The sequence below is a fragment of the Neltuma alba genome, unplaced genomic scaffold (genome assembly GCF_004799145.2).
Source record: "Neltuma alba isolate B1F8T4 unplaced genomic scaffold, ASM479914v2 tig00012629_pilon, whole genome shotgun sequence".
NCBI lineage: Eukaryota > Viridiplantae > Streptophyta > Magnoliopsida > Fabales > Fabaceae > Neltuma > Neltuma alba.
The window spans coordinates 98318-117755 of NW_021637069.1; the positions used below are offsets into that span (position 1 = coordinate 98318).

General features: G+C 35.9%; 4 protein-coding genes and 1 non-coding gene across 8 annotated transcripts; 4 read left to right on the forward strand and 1 right to left on the reverse strand.

The window, feature by feature from the left end:
- Nucleotides 1-1052: 1052 nt before the first annotated feature.
- Nucleotides 1053-8026, forward strand: LOC114729325 (protein Brevis radix-like 4). 4 transcript variants are annotated; one of them, XM_028916312.1, is made up of 7 exons: nt 1054-1320; nt 1414-1582; nt 1661-1813; nt 1897-2276; nt 6250-6385; nt 6763-7163; nt 7580-8026. In XM_028916312.1, exons 3-7 carry the CDS (start codon nt 1691-1693, stop codon nt 7656-7658), a joined length of 1119 nt encoding a protein of 372 aa, XP_028772145.1. In that variant the 5' UTR covers nt 1054-1320; nt 1414-1582; nt 1661-1690; the 3' UTR covers nt 7659-8026. The 4 variants fall into 4 exon arrangements, with proteins under 4 accessions (XP_028772148.1, XP_028772146.1, XP_028772145.1 ...); XM_028916315.1 differs by having other exon boundaries at nt 1053-1582; nt 1686-1813; XM_028916313.1 differs by having other exon boundaries at nt 1053-1559.
- An 879-nt stretch (nt 8027-8905) lies between these two features.
- Nucleotides 8906-10414, forward strand: LOC114729326 (protein BIG GRAIN 1-like C). The gene has a single exon (XM_028916316.1). It carries the CDS (start codon nt 9315-9317, stop codon nt 10323-10325), a length of 1011 nt encoding a protein of 336 aa, XP_028772149.1. The 5' UTR covers nt 8906-9314; the 3' UTR covers nt 10326-10414.
- Nucleotides 10415-10820: 406 nt separating this feature from the next.
- On the reverse strand, nt 10821-10922 carry LOC114729383 (U6 spliceosomal RNA). Its single transcript, XR_003738738.1, has one exon. It is a non-coding gene; the product is annotated as a U6 spliceosomal RNA (small nuclear RNA).
- A 2410-nt stretch (nt 10923-13332) lies between these two features.
- Nucleotides 13333-15666, forward strand: LOC114729327 (vacuolar protein sorting-associated protein 2 homolog 1). The gene is made up of 5 exons (XM_028916317.1): nt 13333-13522; nt 13982-14112; nt 14455-14559; nt 14927-15187; nt 15294-15666. Exons 1-5 carry the CDS (start codon nt 13486-13488, stop codon nt 15429-15431), a joined length of 672 nt encoding a protein of 223 aa, XP_028772150.1. The 5' UTR covers nt 13333-13485; the 3' UTR covers nt 15432-15666.
- Nucleotides 15667-16746: 1080 nt separating this feature from the next.
- On the forward strand, nt 16747-17943 carry LOC114729329 (uncharacterized). Its single transcript, XM_028916319.1, has 2 exons — nt 16747-17318; nt 17420-17943. The coding sequence occupies exons 1-2, from the start codon at nt 17178-17180 to the stop codon at nt 17630-17632; spliced, it is 354 nt and encodes a 117-aa protein (XP_028772152.1). The 5' UTR covers nt 16747-17177; the 3' UTR covers nt 17633-17943.
- Nucleotides 17944-19438: the final 1495 nt, after the last annotated feature.

The window sequence follows — 19438 nt, forward strand, 5'->3', positions numbered from 1 at the left end:
TGTTGACTAATTGCATTGACCCATATGAGCTAGTTTAAAATACCTTGTAATAATAACAAGTGAAGGGAATAGTAATTTTATGGAGATTTTCAAAAGTGATTCCATTCATTTAGATTAGGGTTGTGCAAAAACCCAGTAGTCCGGTATGGTTCGGTCCAACCCGAGCAAACCCGGTTTAGAAAAAATTAGTCTAAAACCAGATTGGACCGAACTAGTCTCATCGGGCTGGACTGGATTAGGGACTGGCCCCTCAGGCCAGTTGGTCCAGTCCAGTCTAGCCCTTTTTTTTCAATTATTATTTATATAATTTTAATTTGATTTAATTTTTCTATATAAGTTTTTTGTCTATTTAAATAATCAAGATTTATCTATTAACTTCCTAAGAGTATGCGTATATATTTTCTACAATACAAGATCTATATTAATTAGGATTAATTAATAAAACATGGCATTATTGGGAAATTGAAAGGGAATGATCAAATTTGATGAACTTTGGATTAAAATATATGTAAAATTTTATATAGTAAGTTACAATCTTGCCTCCTATTAAAGAAAAAAAATTTAAAAGAAAATTAAATTTAGGTCCTGGACAGTCCTGGACTGGTCTAGGCAATCTAGAGGATTAAGTCCAGTCCAACCCGACCTCGAGTTGGTACTGGACTGGACCAGACCTTAGGCTGTCTTTTTCAGCCCGAGGTCTTTACTGAACCAGATTTTGAGTTGATAACAAATCCGATCTAGTCTGGTCCATGCACACCCCCTAATGTAGATAATGTTTTCATCCTACTTCTTAAGTTTCCAATACAATCAATGAATTATTAACTCAAAATCTATCTGATATACTTGAAACTCAATTTATCAAAAAGGGAATTTTTCTCTATAAATATTTTAAATTATTTACCTATAACATATAAGTTACAAACACACGATATCATTTTGAATTTCAACTAATCATCTAATATATTGTGAGCACGCTCTTCTCCACTCGGTTAAGGGGTTAAAACCCGTTTAAGCTTGGGTCCTCTTCAATTAATGGTATATTGGGCCTGAACTGGATCAATATCTACGCCCAATGGGCCAAGCCCAATCACAATAAATGGCGGAGTCATTCTTTTACTTGCTTCGCCATTGGGCAAACAAGTATCCAAAGCTTCGCGGAGGGTCCAATAACCGGTTAGCATCCGGTAAGGGGTAACCGAAAGGCACGAGAAATACAGTACGCAGTTTCTTGAAATGAAAATGAAACAATACAGTCTACAACCATCACTGGGCATTTTTGCAGATTTGCCACTAGAATTCGCCATGATCCCCGACCAGATGGTATCTCTTTCCCTTTCCCTTTTCTTTTCCTCCAATCATTCAAAATCGATCTCCCTCCATTTTTTATATTCGGTATGTTTTCTGTTTTTCCAGGGATTCTTTGCTTTCGTAATTGAAGTTTGACGTTCGTGGCGCATACTCCTAGATCCTCTGTTTTCTCAAGTTCATTATCGAAGCACCTGATCCTCCTCAATTTTATCCTCAACTTCCAAATTTTTGTTCTGGCTTGCGCTTTCAGGGTGCGCTCTATTTCGATTGGGAGGTACTTCTTGCAATGCGGAACCGTATAAATTAGCTAGTATAAAATCTGAGTTTTATTTTCTACGAGTTAACTTTGCAGAGATTGACGAACTTTGATTAAGCAGCAGAAATGCTTACATGCATAGCTCGTCCAAAGAAACTCGGGCATGAGTCACTGAATCAGCCCGATGATTCCGATTCTACTAACCCAAGCGCCGCCAAGAGTCAAGCTACCAAATCCCTCACTTCTCAGGTACTTAAATTCTTCTTCTGTGGTTTCAATTAGAAGTTTCGTCCGATTGAAGTATCAAATTGAAATCTCTATGTTTCGTTTAGCTCAAGGATATGGCGTTGAAGGCATCCGGAGCTTACAAGCATTGCGCCCCCTGCACCGGACCACAGACACAGAATCGACTGAGAACCAGTACTGAGTCAGACGCGGACTCGGATCGGTTCCGATGGTCCTACAGACGAACGGCGAGCTCAAGCTCGACAACGACGAGGACATGGGGAAAGGAGATGGAAGCGAGGCTGAAGGGGATTTCGAGTGGGGAGGGGACGCCGAACTCTGCCAGTGGACGGCGGGTGGAACCGGTGGTGCTGTTCGTCGAAGAGAACGAACCTAAGGAGTGGGTGGCGCAGGTGGAGCCCGGCGTATTAATCACCTTTGTATCACTTCCGAGCGGAGGGAATGATTTGAAGCGAATCCGGTTCAGGTACGCCTCCAATTCCTACTCATAAGGGGGGGACACTAGGCGTCGTATTATTTCTTTAGGTGCCGTTTTAGTTTTGATCGGACGGTGACTGTTCGTGACAGTTTTGGTCAAGGTGGACATATGGAATTGGACCCTGCTGTACCAAACTAACAGTGATGTGATGATAATGACTATGAGTGCCTTTTCCTACGGTGAACTGTCAATTTGTCTCACATCACTAATGGTGCATGGACAGCCAAGCTTTAGGTGATCCTTGATTTAGGATTAGTGGTTCATACCGATTTTAAATATAAAAATTAGTTGATTAATTTAAATAGATTAAAAAAATAAGTTAAGTTAGTTATTTGTAATAAATATGTGTCATCTTCTTAAAATATCTTTACTAATCAAGTGTCTTGGCTAAAACTATCATTATTGTAAAGATTATTTTAAAAAATAAATAAATATGAGAGACAAAATGAATTAAAATCTTATATTTAAGACCGGAATAAAAGTCAAATGAATTTTTATATTAATAATGTGAAGTACTACCTCCGGTCCTTAATATAAGACCCTATTTGACTTTTATTTTGGTCCTAGATACAAGACCCCAATTCACTTTGTCTCTCATATTTATGTATTTTTTCCAAGGTAGTCCTTCTAATAATTGTAGTTCTAGCTAATATAGTTGATTAGTAAGGATATTTTGAGAAAGACAACACCTATTTATTACAAATAATTAACTTAATTTCTTTCCTTAATCTCTTCAAATTAGTCAATTGGGTCTTATAATTAGGATCGAAGATAGTATTACCTTAATATATGCCTGATTGTCCTATTATAGCCCTGATGAATTTTTCATTTTAAAATATAGTATGTCCCCACTTTGGGCTACTTCTATATTTCAATTGATAAAGTTAGAGTAGAGCCTAATAGAGGCTACCGATTTAAAATCTCATAATGTAACAAAAAATGAATAACATGAATGACTTTTTTTTTAAATTGAAACAAGATGAATGTATAATATATTTAAAAAAATAATCATATACTTGTTTATTAAAATTATTATTACGAGACTAATATACATTGTATTTTCACTGGGAAATGTAAAAGTAGCTCTATAAAAAATAAAAATTTTCCTCTATGATGGCGTAGGATAAGCAATGATTTACGCCTGGCCATTCACAGCCCATTTTGTTGGAGTAATGTCGCAAGATAATCAAAATAAAAACAATCAGCACTGTATCAATAAATCAAGGAATCATTGAATTGACATCTCTTTATGAAGTGAAAATTCTTTAAAACTTTCTCTCTTTCTTAAACAAAGTAGCATGACCCTTCCGTCATAGCATCCAAAGTCCAAATCCTATTCCATAAATGTGAAAGGGCTTAAGTAGGGGACCCCATTCCCTTGTAATTTCACGCCCTTCCCATAAAGCAATAAAAGAAAGTTCAAAAGGAGAGCTTACTGTGGCCTGTTTATTGGCGGTGGGCCAGTGTTGATTTTATTAGGTCCTCTAACCCGTCTTTGTTGTCTGGTGGGAGGAAATTCTTGTCTTGTGATCTTGTCATGACAGGAACTTTAGTATTAACTAAACCAATAAACAAAAGCTATATATATTCACGCTAACGAAATTTTGAGAGATCTCTAAAGCTTCCATGTAGAAAGAAATCTATTATTTGTTTGATTTACCTTTCTTCATTTTTAGTTCGAATATATAAAATTATCAAATTTTCAAATAAATTTTACTCTTGATAAGTGTTGTCCGCGGCCAGCTGCTGTTTATATGCTTAATCTGCCAGGAGTCAGCTGATAAGTTTGTACAAAAAGCTTTAGCTTTAGTATTTGTCATCTTATATGTGCGCTATGCTGAGGAATGCCCTCATCATCGGCCACTCAGAAACTGTATACATGACAAAAGTGAACTCTTGTTTCGTGGGCACCAAACACAGATTGAGAAGCATAACTTAAAAGAGGGTTGTTTGCCATATTTTTATTTAACTTATTGTATGATTGAAGCTCAAAGAGAGTCTGCATATGTTGCTGGTCCTACTTGGTGACTTGTGGTGCAATCCCATATAATACGAACAGAGATTGACGATTTTTAGCCATATATTATTAAATCCTGTTCGTCATCGAAATCATTTTATGTTTAGGTGAGTTTAGTGGTGTGGTTAATATTAATTAATTTTGGACCCACCATGTTTTGATTGCTTAGACAAACCCCCCAGCCAAGGTCAAATGTTGGCCTCAGAACTGCTTTATTCCATGCACCGCCTGACCCAGTTCTGCAATTATTCATTTGAGTATACTTTGTCAAAAAGTATCCACTTGAGTGGCTCGCCATTATTGAAAACAGCGTTAAGAACTTCTTAAAAGTGTGTCAAGCATAACACACATAATAATACAGTTAATATGAAGCAAAAAAATAACATTATAGTCATAATTGAAACTTTGGAGCTATCACAAGACAATATAAATCCTGTGATTGAAGACCCATAAATTTCTTTTAAGTTTGTTGTTTTAGATTTTTTTTTTCATTTTCCTTAAAATGTTAAAAACATTCCATAATAAGTAAATTTCAGCAAATCCATGGATCTCAGCTTCAGAGGATCCATATTCATCACAAGAGCCGCTCAAGCAACACGGGCAACACAAAAATGTTGGTAAGGCGGCCAACTTGATTCAGTTGGAAACTAACGAGGGCCGAGTCTAGTGAAGGAGACTAGTTTGACACAACGTCACAAATCAAGATCTGAATTCCTATTGGAAAAAGTATCACATTTGGTGTCCAGCAGTATTTGCTTTTAATAGAAGTATATCTGTGCCTATTAAAAAAAAAACTTGATTTAGTCGGGCCTAACAACGAACTCGATTAGGTTGGGTTAAATTTTGGGCCAGTATCTTGGAGAGTTTTGGCATCCAATTGCGTGTAGCCGTGAACATTGTTTTAGGGTCCACCTGTGTTGGGGTTTCCGTGCTGTGTCCTAGTGTTTAATTCTTAAGAGACATAATAAAAAAACAAAGTTATTGATCATTTTCAGTTTTTATTAGGCTCGACTAACTAAAACCAAAACAGTCTTAGAGAATGTTTGGATTGGTGTTGGACAAAACTGACTTCTAGCTTAATTGACTTTTGTAACTGAAGTTAGAGTAAAAGTCAGTTATGGTATGTTTAGATAAATACTTTTAAAAAATCAGTTGAAAAAGTTAAAAGTTATTTGGATGATTAATAAAAAAGTTAATTTAGTTGTAAAATGACTGAAAATGGCATGAACTTTATTAAATAGTAGTGTTTGAAATTTTATATTTTTAATGTGATAATAGTTTTAAAAAATACATAAAATTATTATGATAAAATATAAATAGTTTATTTGTGAAATTATAAAATAAAAATATTTGCTATGGAGAAAAATTTGAAAACACATTGTAGATAATTAATTAAATATATATAATGGACAAACATAAATATAAATTAAAATTTATTTGGTCTGAATAAAAGCTCATTATGCTAACAAAAGAGATGAGGTAGAGGGGACAATGTGAGGGTAAATCTAAGATGCTCATTTTTAATGATTATCGTTTAAAACTGCAGTTTGAAAAGTCAAATTTTCTTCCGTTGTGTCCAACTGAGGTTGGAGGCCAGAAGTTGGTTGGAAAAGTTAGTTCAGCCAAACAAAATTTTTTGTCTAACTCAGTTTGCAACCTCAATTTCATCATTTCCAAGACACTTTTGCCGTTAAAAAGGGTAATCTAAACATGCCCTTAGCAAATGCCTTAGTAGCGTGCAGCAGTGCACCAGAAATGAAAGTTTAATTATTTTCTTAAATGAAAGAATTAGAGATAAGGGTGAGGTAGGGGAAGTAATCATAAAATGCAGATGCTTTGTGCTATGCTCAAGTACTTCAGTTATAAATTATAAAATGTCATTAGGATTAAGGACTTAAGAGTCATTGGCAGTGAATTGAGTTTTGGCTTATTTTCTATGTACAGTCGGGAAATGTATAATAAATGGCAGGCGCAAAAATGGTGGGCAGAGAACTATGAAAGGGTCAAGGAACTTTACAACATTCAGAAGCTTAATCGCCAAGCCTTCCCTCTTCCAACACCACCAAGATCTGAAGATGAGGTAAACTCTGGATTTATGTATATCTTAGACATGTGATCATACTACTCAGTAATTTCTAGCTAAATTTGCTTGGAGCAAATGGTTACAGACGTGTGGCGCATGTATCGCTCAGTAATATTTCTTCCATTTGGTAGTTGTGCACTTACAGAGGAGCAACGGCGACTCTAGCAAATGTTTATGTGCAATCTTTTTTCCCCCCCCCCCCTTCTAGTTATGCCATTTTCATATTACTAAAAGTTTCCCTTCTTAAAGAGGTCAAAGCATTTTTGTAATGTTTTCAATTCATTTTATTCTATTTTTCACGGGCAAAGAAAGCATTGACAGCTGAAAGAAGTTGTTTTCATTTTGTTTATTTAATGGGTTTGTGGTTGTGACAGCTCTCAAAGCTTGAATCAGCAGAAGATATCCCTGTGACACCCCCATTAACCAAAGAACGATTACCTCGTAATCTAAATCACCCAACGGCGTTGGGAACGGGATACTCGTCATCGGATTCTTTTGACCATCTTTCAATGCAATCTCGCCATCATCATGAATCGGGTGGCCTTAACTCAACACCTAAAGTCTCCACCATAAGTACGACCAAGACAGAAGCATCATCCATGGACGCCTCTATCAGAAGTAGCTCATCCAGGGAGGCTGATCCTTCAGGGGATATATCAATCAGCAATGCTAGTGATCAAGACACTGAATGGGTCGAACAGGATGAACCTGGGGTTTATCTTACCATCAGAACATTACCAGGCGGCAAAAGAGAGCTAAGACGAGTCAGATTCAGGTATGTTTGCCGCCAACTATTGGGAAAAATAGGAATCAGAAATAGAAGAAATTATTGTGTAGATACCTAAGGAGGATCTATGTCATAAAGAGAGGAACTCATAAAATTCTGACTGGTTTGGTTGATGAACTTAAATACAATATCGGGTCTTTATTATACGTAAAACGGTTATAATGCAGATGCTAGGTAACTTTTCTGGCAAACTAAACTCTACTAAAATTTCTTTGAAAATGCGGATCCTCCTTTATACTTGAGCATGTGCCTTGTAAAGCCGGTGACATAAGTGTTCTCAAATCCTTTTATGGGTTTGAGGCTTCAGATTGTCGTCACTTGGTAACTAGAAAATTTTATTTCAATCATTTTGATGTAGAACCATATAGAATTGATTTCCGTGCATTTTCTCATTTGTGGTGCAGCCGAGAAAGATTTGGGGAGGTGCATGCTAGATTATGGTGGGAAGAGAATCGAGCCAGGATACATGAACAATACTTGTGAGATTGAGGAATAATACTTCACAGAGCCTGGAGGTGGTGTTGCTTATGAAATTGTTTCATACCTTGTCTTACCATACTAGAGAAATCCCATTATAGGTAAATTAGATATCACAAGAGGTGTTCTTGGCACCTCTCCTGTTTTAGGCCGCATACATAAACTCGTCACACTAGCTATATTTGTGTGATCAGTTCAATTTTTCTCTTGAATGTATGTGGTAAATTTACCTTTTGCTATTTCCTTCACATAATGGTGGATAAGGGTGCCAATTGCTATGTTACATGAAAGTCGGGTGGGTGTAAATTTCTATAGTAAATCAGATATTGGGTACAAGAATGAATGAATCTATCAATTGCTTTTTGTTTCCACTTCTCTATTCGTGTCTAAACTTTCCCGTTGAGAATGACGTTTATTCTTATAATCTTATTATTCCCAGGGGCAACCTTTGAGTCAGAAAAGGAGGCAAGAACTGGATTAGTTAATATTGGGCTCTGTAGTCAGCCCAAACAATGCTTGTCTTTGTAATTGGGCCTAGGAGAGGCCCAAAATGCCCCTTTCTCTAAGTGAGGCCTTAAAAATAGGAAAAAATAGCCAACTTCGGAAACAATAGCATGTAAATTAGGCGTCTGGCAGTTGTGTTATGCAAAGCCGCCCAATACTAATCTGGTAATCTCGAATCTTTTGGATACCTGTCGTTAAGTTCTTTCATTCTAGTAAGAGAAAAATGTGAATGTGATGAGAAATGGCACTTCTGTATTTTGGGTAAATAAAAATACAGTAAATATTGAAATGAAAATTACTCTATTTTTCATGCACTCGCTTTTTATTTATATCCATGATGAATCAAACATAAAAAGATTGTTTTCTCAAAATAATTCCAAAAAAAATAATGCTAATAATATGATCCACAATACAAAAAAATTATTATTTCATCGGTGAAAAAAAATTATCATCTTTTATCCAAAACTAACTTTGCTAAACCAATCATCCCTATAGAAGGGCAAAAGGAACATGATTCGGACAGAAGAAACGAAACCACGTGACAAGGTATTTGTTAAATCTTGTTAAATTACTGTAGACATAAAAACAGAATTTAATAACTGTGTTCACTCAGAAACGCCATTGATATATGATAAAGCTGAAACGCCACCAGCAGCTACCAGCATCGATGAAGGTGGGTGAGTTCTGAAAAGATAAGCCGCACGCGCGGAAGTCACTTTCCCCTGTCCCCTTTTTTCCTCCGAAAGAAAATTCCCTCCATCGCTTCAAATCCAACACTGTCATATCACCCTCTTCATCATTGCCTCTCAAACCCTTTTTTTCTAAACAATTTCTCTTTGTCTCTCTTTGTCTTATATTTCTTCTCTTCCTTGTTAACCTAAAGCTCTACATTTACAAAACACCTTAACGTGATCTCTGTATCACACACATCTTCTTCTAAATCTCACACGCTTTCTCTCTTTCTTTCTTTCTCTGTTTTCTCACATGACCCTCTTGCCTTCTGTTTATTAATTAATTTCCCGTTGCAGCTTTTGACACTGTCTGTCTCCAACATTACAGCTCGTTTCCTCTCTTAAACTAAACTTCTCTGCCTTCTTCTCTCCTTCGTGTTTATAAATTCTGTCTTCTTCTTCTTTGTTCAATTGTGCTTGAAAAAACATGTGCACTGAGAGATCCATGCGAGACCCAGAATCTTTCCCACAGAGAAGAAGAACCCCGTCTTTCTCCTCTAGCCTCCTTGACGCAATTTACCGTTCGATCGACGAGTCAAAATCCAGTCTTGGTGAGGATCTTGAACTGGGGGTCTCGAAAAAGAGCAATTTCACCTATAAACAGAGTGTGTATATGGAGAAAGGAGGGAAAGTGAGGATGAATCTTCGTCGAGCCGTTATGATGGAGGATTGGATGGAGAAACAGAGTTCTATGTTGTTTAATTCTTCTTCAAGCTCATCGGAATGTAGCTCTCGTGGTGCAGCATTTTCATTCTCAGAAACAGAAGCCAGCTTCAGAAAACTAAGGCCAAAGCTCAGATCCGAGAGGACCCAGAAGCATGAGAAGCCAAAGAAGGTGAAGCAGCCAATTTCACCTGGAAGTCGAATAGCTAGCTTCCTGAGCTCCATCTTCAATTCTGGGAATGTGAAGAAGGCCAAGATGTGTTATGTTGGAGCTGTAGAAGATGTTGGCCTTGAGAGAAAATCAAAATCACCATGCTTATCCACTTCCTCTGCTTCTTCCTTCTCGTGCATGAGGAAAACTCCTAAATGCCAGAAGCCCAACAATGGCAGCGTCAAAAGATGCGTGAGATTTTACCCAGTTAGTGTGACCCTAGGCGAGAACGAAAACTCCCAACCGTACCACAGTGATCCAAACAGTGTTCGGAAATTCTCAAGAAACCCTTCAATGAAGAAGTTGAAGAGCTGCTCTGTAGTGGCTAAGGAAAACAGAGCAGAGGCAAAACAAGCAAATGGCGAGTTAAATTTCAGAGGGTTTTATGGTCGTAATAATGAACATGAGGTTCATGAAGATGACGATGCTTTGAGCTGTTCGAGTTCAGATTTGTTTGAGTTGGATCATCTTATAGGAACTGCAAGGTACCGAGAAGAGCTTCCTGTTTATGAAACTACTGATTTAGAAACCAACAAAGCCATTGCTAATGGTCTTCGAGTGTAGTCTTGTAACCTTCAAAAACAAAATCATTCTATTTCATTCCTCAATTTGTGGAATTTTTCATTTAATAATGATTTATGTATTTTTTTCCGTTTCCCCTCTAATAAAGAGACAAAAATTATGCATTTATTTAAATGTAGATATTTAATTTTTTTAAAATTAGATTAAATTTATTCAATTAAAATTTATTTGAAAAAATAACTTAAATATACAAGAATAAACCTATTTTTTACCCTAACTCCTAGATCTACTTGAAGAATATTCTACTTGGCTTTATTTTGATATTTTTCTTTGTAAGGCAAAAAAAAATCATTTTAATGAAATCCTTATGATTTAATTAATTTGAACAATAATTTTTATTGAAAACCAAGAAAAATTATTCATAATAAATATATACCAGTTAAATATTAAAGTTATTCATAATAAAATAATCACTACTGTTTCCTTGTTTATTAAGAAACATGGAATGTAATCTCAACTTTACTTCTTCCAACTCTATCATTTATTCGGGTTTTCTCGATTTGTGATGTTATTCTTGCGTAGAGACCATGCTAATCTTTTCTGTATCGTTCTAATTTTATCAGATGTCCCCGAAGGGACATTTATTCCGGTTTTTAAGCCCACGTAAGTTTTGTACATTTACAAATTCTATAATCCAAAACTAGTAAATATTATGACTTCTTCTTAACCATAAATAAGACTTAATTGCTAGAGGTTTTATTATAGGTGCATATATATACAGAGAATTTTACTACGATTGATAACATTGTTAGCGATTGAGAGTCAATAGATATATAATATTTAAAATGCGAAATTAATAAAATTTTAGTTCGTTGTAACTCAATTCCTAAGTTTTAATTCGGTGTAACTCATTGTAATTTTAACTATTTAAAACGTTGATTAGCACATTAAAAAAATAAAATGATAAGGGACTATAATTGTTTTTTCTCTAACTTCGGGTTAATATTTTAAATGGCCAAATTATATATAAAGATTGAGTTTTAACCAGGTCAAAAGTATAGAATTTGAAATGGCACTAAGTTAAAATTTAGGGATTAAGTTATAATTAAGACAAAATTATAAGAAATAAATGGTTAATTTCCCCCCCTAAGAATGGCTTATATTATATAGAAATAAAAGTACACCTAATGGCTAACAATGAATCTGGTAATCCATATTTGGGTGGCAGGGTTTGTTAAGAGATACCAAGACAAACTGAAAAGAGAAAAGTGAAAAGCAGCCTCTCAACGATAAGAAATGAAAAGGCTTTTTTTAAAAGGAAAAGCTTAGCCTTTTCCACCAGCTTGGCACATGGGTTCAGTGATTGACTTAGTTAAAAGAGAAAGAAACCACTTAACCACCCCCTAACCTTTTAACTTCATGCAACATTGGAATTAAATATTCTTCCGGTCCTTAATATAAGATCCATTTAATTAATTTGATTAGATTAAGGAAGTTAGGTAAATTAGTTAATTATAAGAAAAGTGACACATTTTTCCTAAAACACCATAATCATCTTTCTTAATACCCCCTCCCCCTCTTCTACTTGATTGTGGTTGGGGGAGTATCCATAGGGGTAATTTAGAGAAAATTAAAAAATATAAGAAATGGGTCTTATATTTAGGATCAAAACCAACTCAAAAATTGAGTCCTATATTAAGGACCGGAGGAGTATATCATTACCAGTTCCCATATTTGCACTTCTTGCCCGTTTCAAAGCTCATAATTACACTCTCAATTTGAACTCCCCTAGCTAAACAATATATAGTCAAAAAGCATCACTACAAGTTGGTTTGTTTCAATTTTCATGTAATAATAAGTGAACCAAGAATTTAATAATTCTGGAACGAGGCGTGGACTGACAAGGAACATAAACCAAAGGGACAAAGCAAAACCACAAGAGTACGTACGTACGAAGAAGCAACAATATAACATTAATTTACAGTGAAGACTGAGGATTTTGCAGAGAATAATAGCGTGGGAAGATAGAGCTAAAACAGGCAGAAACAGAGGAATGACATGCACAAAACAGAGTGGCAGTGAGTTTAAGGGCTCATGTTTCTCACCAACCTGACACAGCTTGTGATGCCTTCAATATTTTATAATACACTCACATTGTGTTTGCATTAATAGCAACTTCATGTGAAGAAACAGAAGCAATAGCACTCGATCCAAACACCATCTGTCATTCCCCCAACCCCAACCCATTATATCTATATTTAATTATTGTCTCAAGTTTTATCGTATTACTCTGAATAATTCTCAATCACTCCTCGAATAAACACTCAAAGGGGAGGGATAAAACAGAGAAAAAAAATTGTTGGCAAATCCTCCGCTGCAAAATTTATTTGTCAAAGGTATCTAACTCCCACTTACACAGCAATCCTGATAAACTAGAGGCGTATGGTTAAGCGATAGGGACTTATGTTCTCTTGACCAAGGTTGGGGTCCGATCCCCGCTTGGGCATGGAAAGCGTTAAATCTCCTGGCCAGCTATCTCACCCTTTGAGGTGCTTACAATTAACAAATCTGCATTAGTCTGGGCTATTGATGTATCTGAAAAATAGTCTACTTAGGATACCAAATAAGGTTACTAAAAAAAAAACAATAACAATTATGTTTAAGTTACTACTGTCAAACACCAAATGTGAACACCTCTCATAATGAGAATTTGAATATTGATTTATCACATTTCGAAAAATTAGTTAGTTCTGCTAGACCTAACCTTCCCGAGAGTAACTTGACTCAAATTTTTACCTTCAACAATTTTGCCTAAAATGAAATCATATTTCAAGAATTTAGTAGTTAATCGGGCCCAAGTGATAGGCCCAACATACCTAGTGATTTCGGAGCTTCGGCCCAAAACTAAAAGGAAGGACCCAAGGGCAAAAACGGCAAGGCGGCAAAAGGACTGGGGTCCACACGTGCAGGACACGTCACTTGTGGTGGAAAGGGAGATCGGCTCGGTAATGACGATGATTCCTTCGTTGGACGTTTACCGCGTAACAGAGGTGGGCGATATTTTTCTACGAAGACAAAGTCCCAAACTCAGAAGCATTATATAGGATCGGAAGATAGCTGTTTTGTCCTCTGATCATAGGTTTTTGATTCCATTTCAAATCTCTGTCTCTGGCATATTGATTTGTATTTCCACTCCAGCACCATGAGTTTCATCTTCGGGAAAAGGAAGACTCCCGCAGGTCTGTTCCCGCGCCCATATTATAAACCTTTGAATTTGATATAATTTTTATTCGATTGGACTCGAGATGATGAATTCTCAATTGGGGTTTATCTATTCGGGTTTTAACATTCACAATGTCAATTAGGTTTTTTTTTTTTGCCCCACGATTGTTCCCCATGTTATCTCTTTTCTGGTTGTGACGGTTTCGCGGGAGTTTTTGCCTCCTTGCTCTGATCATATGTAAAAGTTTAATAGCTATATCTATTTTCCTCTAGTCAAATTATGAGTCGTAATCTATTTGTTTTAGCTGAGTCGTATGGCTCGATCATATTTTCGTATTCATTTTGCACTCCTTCTAGTTATGATAATAAAAAAGTAGGATTCTTCCATAGACAGAGTGGTAATTACTTCAAATTTTACTTACAGAAGCGCTTTATATTGATTTTAAAGTACGTGATCGTAAGCTTGTAATTTTCAGAGCTTTTGCGGGAAAACAAGAGGATGTTGGACAAATCAATAAGAGAAATAGAACGGGAGAGACAGAGTTTACAAGCACAGGAGAAGAAACTGATTACGGAGATAAAGAAAACTGCCAAACAAGGCCAGATGGTATGGTGTTTTTATAGAACTAGTAGCATCTGCAATATGCTAGCTGTTGGCTCAGCAGTTTCAAACTTATGAATTACGATTTCAAACCTACAAGCCTCCCCTATGACGTGGGACTAGTGTTACTGTTGTAGTTGTCTTATTTTATATTAGTGATCTAGTTTGGTTCCTTGGATGTGGATCAATGAGCAAATTGATCCACATTTTTGTAGCAGATAACTGACATGTCAGTAATGCTGAATTTGTGTCCCTCAAATTGTAAAAGGTTAACGCCTGGTTTATTTGTTAAAGTGGGCGGTGAGATGTTCCAATAACTCCATTTCTTAATGTTATATAAAATTTCAGGGAGCTGTAAAAGTGATGGCCAAAGATCTTGTCAGAACACGACATCAAATTGAGAAGTTTTACAAGCTTAAATCACAACTCCAGGGTGTATCACTTAGAATTCAGGTACGCTATAGTTGGTTTAATTTTATAAGTGGGTTTGTCCGTACATGGTCGTTGTAAGATGTATGTGTTCCGTTTTCTGAAGATAAAGTCATTTTTTCTTGCAAAAAAGTGATTGGCGTTTGCATTGAATATGAGAGATTCTTAGGTATGTCAAACAGATGATAAGTAGATTTACAAGTATGTCAAAGGTGGGTCCCATTGGGAATTGTGCCCGGTATGCTTTGTGTCATTTCGTGATTGCTTTGGTTTATTTAGTTCGAATAGCTTATATATGAACTGATCTACTTCAGGGTTTTCCTATTAGAATCCATGGCTTTAACTAAGTGGGGCGCTAAAACATGGAATCTTCTGTATCACAATTGTGCAGACTTTGAAATCAACACACGCAATGGGTGAGGCAATGAAAGGCGTGACAAAGGCAATGGGACAGATGAATAGGCGAATGAACTTGCCATCTTTGCAAAAGATCATGCAAGAATTCGAAAGGCAGAATGAGAAGATGGAGCTGACAACTGAGGTCATGGGAGATGCAATGGACGATGCTCTGGAAGGAGACGAGGAAGAAGAGGAAACAGAAGAACTAGTGAACCAGGTTCTTGATGAGATTGGAATTGACATAAACCAAGAGGTATTTTTAATCACCCTTTATCTTCTTTCATCAGCTGAAAGAAAAATAATTCATTATGACTCGTAACAGTGCCTGTGCCCCTAACAAGTTTTGATTTCATGCACAGCTTGTAAATGCACCATCAGCAGCAGTTGCTACTCCCGCAGCAAAATCTAAGGTGCCTCAAGCTGAAGCTACGGGAAATGATGACGGTGGGATAGATAATGATTTACAGGCAAGGTTGGACAACTTAAGAAAAATGTAGTCTTCACTTTCTATGATATATATACAAACCCTGTCTCTGGCCTCTGCTATGAAATCTGGAGTTTCTTTTTCTCCCCTCTCTTCCTTTTGGGTGTGTACATATGACACAGCTTTGATTGTTTGAACTGTCTTGTTGCTCGGACCCACGGGCCACGGACGACCTGAGATTGTGAGCAACAAGAGTGTACGCTCTGTTGGAAAAAGTGTTCCTTTTAGTTTCTCCTTACGAGTCATAATGGCCTCTAGTCGTTCCCTTCATTTAAGCATTTCCCTCAAGTTACAGAATGAAATTGCATGGATTCAAATTAAGCCTTTTTGGAAAAAAAAAATTGCGAAAAATGTTACTTCTAAAACTTTTATAATTAGCTATACATTATGGATCCTATATGTTTTTTAATACAACGATCCTGTGTTTTATGACACATCTGAATGGTGTAATTTTATTTTATATATATATATATATATATATATAAAAGGATAACATTTAGATTAGTTTTCTTATATCTATTATGATAAATTCTCTAATCAAACATGGATTATATTCTTAAAGTACTAGCATTTAATAGTATTTAATTACAAATTCATATTAAAAACAAAACGCATGATCATGTGTGATTGAAAAACATGATATAATAGATATAAATTTAGCCCAAGTCTTTTCATAAATAAAAATGGACAAACAACGGACACACAGCCTTAAAGGCAATTGCATTATTTATTACTTATAACAAGTGTGGCTTTTGCAAACGTTTGATACTAATTTGATTCCGAAATGATATATCCTTTTTAAGGTTTAAGTTTTGGACCATATACTGTTTAACGCAGTGCAAATTAACTTCATAAATTTTGTTTCTGTATGTTGAATTACTCATTCAAATAGAATAAATATAAAGTTTTTTTTTAGTGAAAAATAAATATAAAGTTTTATCTAACAGAGAAAATAACAAAGTATTACTAAACTCTGAGGGATTAATTCAAATAAGGGAGTAAATTCAGTCACTAAGATATAAAGGATATTGGAGGGATCAAGTTGTGTACGTACTTTGTATTGTCTTATTTATTTTAGCATTTCATTCCATTCTTACTTTTAAAATTCCCAAACAAGCCGCTGAAGTCATAATAATCATATATTGAACCTTCAATTCACCCTTTGTTTCCTTAAGGGACAAGCATTTGTATTTAAAGTAGCCATTGCACCATGGCGCTGGCATAAATTATTGGCAAACCAAAAAGATCAGGACAATAAGACAAGGACAGATACAAATAAAGGTCGAGCGACCTTCTTTTTTTTTTTTTGACCGAATCGAGCGACCTTATTCAAATTATAACAACATAGCACCAAGCCTTATTTATGAATAATGAATCATAATTCACTCAGAAAACCAAAAAGAGACCAAGTTTTAGTAATACTATTATACTGCAATATATACAAACTTTGATTCTCCCTAGGTTTGTGTTGTGTGACACCCATTGGTCGATGCCGTTGGTTTTATAGTTTCTTATGGTTGGACTTTTAGTGCAAGCGAACAGGGCAGGGCATGGCATCCGATGGACCTGCCTGGTTCTTCTGACTTCTTCGTTGCTGTCATCTTCCTCATTTGGGTAATTGCTCAGAAATGGAGATAGAGTTGGACCCACATGTGACCCATTTAGCTATGATCAGCCACTAGGCGATTCTGGATATTCCATTCAATTTTCGCAGGCCCCACGTAACTCACCCCTCAAACAGCGACGCCATTAATGGCGGATGGGAGCAAGCCTTCACGAGAACTCCCCGGCGGAAAAAGCTGGCAAAATTGCAGCACAGGTGTTCGACAAATTGGGCAATCGAAGTGAGAGTAAAGCCACATGTCTATGCACACTGCATGAAACCTATGCTTACACCTCGGTAACTTCCTCACCTCTTCCCCTTCTTCAAACCCAGAAAGACAAACCGGGCATTCACAGTCACACTCACAGTCTCCTTCTGCTTCTTTCTTGTACTTGAAGCTTGACAGTAACAAGTTTCTGTTCAATCCTACATCAAAACTCCTGCTGGGTACTACTGCTTCAGTCACACGATTTGAAGGCTGTGATGATGGTGAAGGCGACGATGAAGATGATGACTGCGCTTGCCGGCGGCCTCCGCGGCACTGTTTGATGATGATAAGGTTGTATACTGCTAAAATTACAGCCGCTGCTCCTACAACTGCAAGGCCATAGTAGAGGAGAGCCATGTTTTGAATTTGGTTTCTGGTCTGAATGTGGATGAGGAAGAAGATGAGGAATTTTCAAGATGTGGCCCATTAACTATCGGTTTTTTAATTTACAGAACGACTTGGGAAATACTAATACTATATTGCTAGTCAGCGGACAACTAAAGTTAAGATCAGGTCACATCCACTAGTGACATGATACGAATGCATTAAAGTTCATAAAATATATTCACTAGGAGTTACTGAATGGTTAATCTAAGAGCCGTGAAGGCAGAGAATTGAGAGAACAATTTTGTGATAAATATAAAATGAATTGTTTGAAGAGAAGATAATATAATGGGCATTGTAGGTCAGTGATGGGGTTGGGCTCTTTAATTTTTGTATTCTTGTTTTTCAAGTGCTTCTTTCTTTCTTTCTGTCATTTTGGCCACTCACTTCGGTATCCCCTTATTAATTCTTTCGTCTTTTGCTTTTGCTTTGCCATTTGTAAACCAGACATGTTTCTAAAAACTTACTTTCCCTTGTTTAGGTGAAATTAAATAGTACGATCCTAAATATAAAATTACACTATAAAATAAGTTTTACATTTAGAACGAAAGAGTAGGAATTGATTTTTTTATTTTAAAAAGTATATTTTCTTTCTAAACATATGTGTGTATTGTTAATTTGCTACAAATGTACAATCTTTGCTTTTGTCTTGTTTAAATGTCAACGTTTTTTGAATAACAAATTTATAGAAAAAATTAATTTATTGGTCCTTCAAATTTTAACCCAATTATGGCTCAATTTTTGGGCTATTTTTTAACTTTGAACTTAGTTAAAACCCAGTCCTGTTCTTTTCTCACTTAATAAACTAATTATTTTTCATATATAACCTAGTTGAGTCATCACCTAGTCATCCTACATGGCTTCCAAGTAAGCTCATCTCCTCGCGGATTCAATGGAAATTAAAATTAAAACGACAAAAAAGGAAGATGACGAACAAACAGGCGGCCATGTCTATATTTTCACAAAGAAAACTTTATAGGTTGATTCCATTTAATTGTATCACTATGGATTTCTGTCAAAAGAAAATTTAAATAATAAAACACCTTATGTGACTATCTGAGCCATCATAAGAGTGGCTAGACACTAATAATGAGCCCAACCAAGTGACCAACTTATACCATTTTATGTGTCAGGTTCCTCAAATTTAGGTCTCTGAAAAAGGGACAGCGTCTTAGGTTTTTTAATGCAGATTTGTTTGTGCTAAAATCCAATGTTAAACCATTTTTGTGGTTAGCTTATTAGATTTGCTTTAGAAGAATGAGAAGTCTTACTACTTGTAAACGTAAAATATTGTTGAGTTCCAATCATCTTGTGAAAGATGTTCGAAGGGCGTCGGAACATAATCACGTGTAAAGAGAATGATAATACTAAAATACTATGAGCACGACAATTCATAAAAGGAATGAGGTTGGAAGAATATCACGATTGAATTAATTAATAACAAAAGGAAAAATTGCAGAAACAAGACCTCAGAAATTGCAAAATTGCAAATAAATTATTTTGTGAAAAAATGTGTTGTATTTGCAATCAAATTGTTTTTAAAACATGAAAGTGTTGTAACAATCCGAATTTATGATTTTTCAATTTTCACAATTTTCTGTTTTGCATTTTTCCCTTAATAAAATAGTAATATTATCCACTTGCTCAACCCCAACCCTAGAAAGTGGCTGATTGATATCCACCAAATAACTGGTGCTAATATTTCACTACTTTATTCACGTTTATGATATTTTGCAATTCTTAATTTTCTGCTATTAGTGTGTCA

Coding starts and splice junctions, on each gene's coding strand:
- LOC114729325 (XM_028916315.1), top strand. CDS start 1,691: ATGCTTACATGCATAGCTCGTCCAAAGAAACTCGGGCATGAGTCACTG. Junction 2,277..6,249: donor TTGAAGCGAATCCGGTTCAG/GTACGCCTCCAA, acceptor TTCTATGTACAG/TCGGGAAATGTATAATAAAT. Junction 6,386..6,762: donor CACCAAGATCTGAAGATGAG/GTAAACTCTGGA, acceptor TGGTTGTGACAG/CTCTCAAAGCTTGAATCAGC.
- LOC114729326 (XM_028916316.1), top strand. CDS start 9,315: ATGTGCACTGAGAGATCCATGCGAGACCCAGAATCTTTCCCACAGAGA.
- LOC114729327 (XM_028916317.1), top strand. CDS start 13,486: ATGAGTTTCATCTTCGGGAAAAGGAAGACTCCCGCAG. Junction 14,113..14,454: donor CTGCCAAACAAGGCCAGATG/GTATGGTGTTTT, acceptor ATAAAATTTCAG/GGAGCTGTAAAAGTGATGGC. Junction 14,560..14,926: donor GTGTATCACTTAGAATTCAG/GTACGCTATAGT, acceptor ACAATTGTGCAG/ACTTTGAAATCAACACACGC.
- LOC114729329 (XM_028916319.1), top strand. CDS start 17,178: ATGGGAGCAAGCCTTCACGAGAACTCCCCGGCGGAAAAAGCTGGCAAA. Junction 17,319..17,419: donor AAACCTATGCTTACACCTCG/GTAACTTCCTCA, acceptor TTGTACTTGAAG/CTTGACAGTAACAAGTTTCT.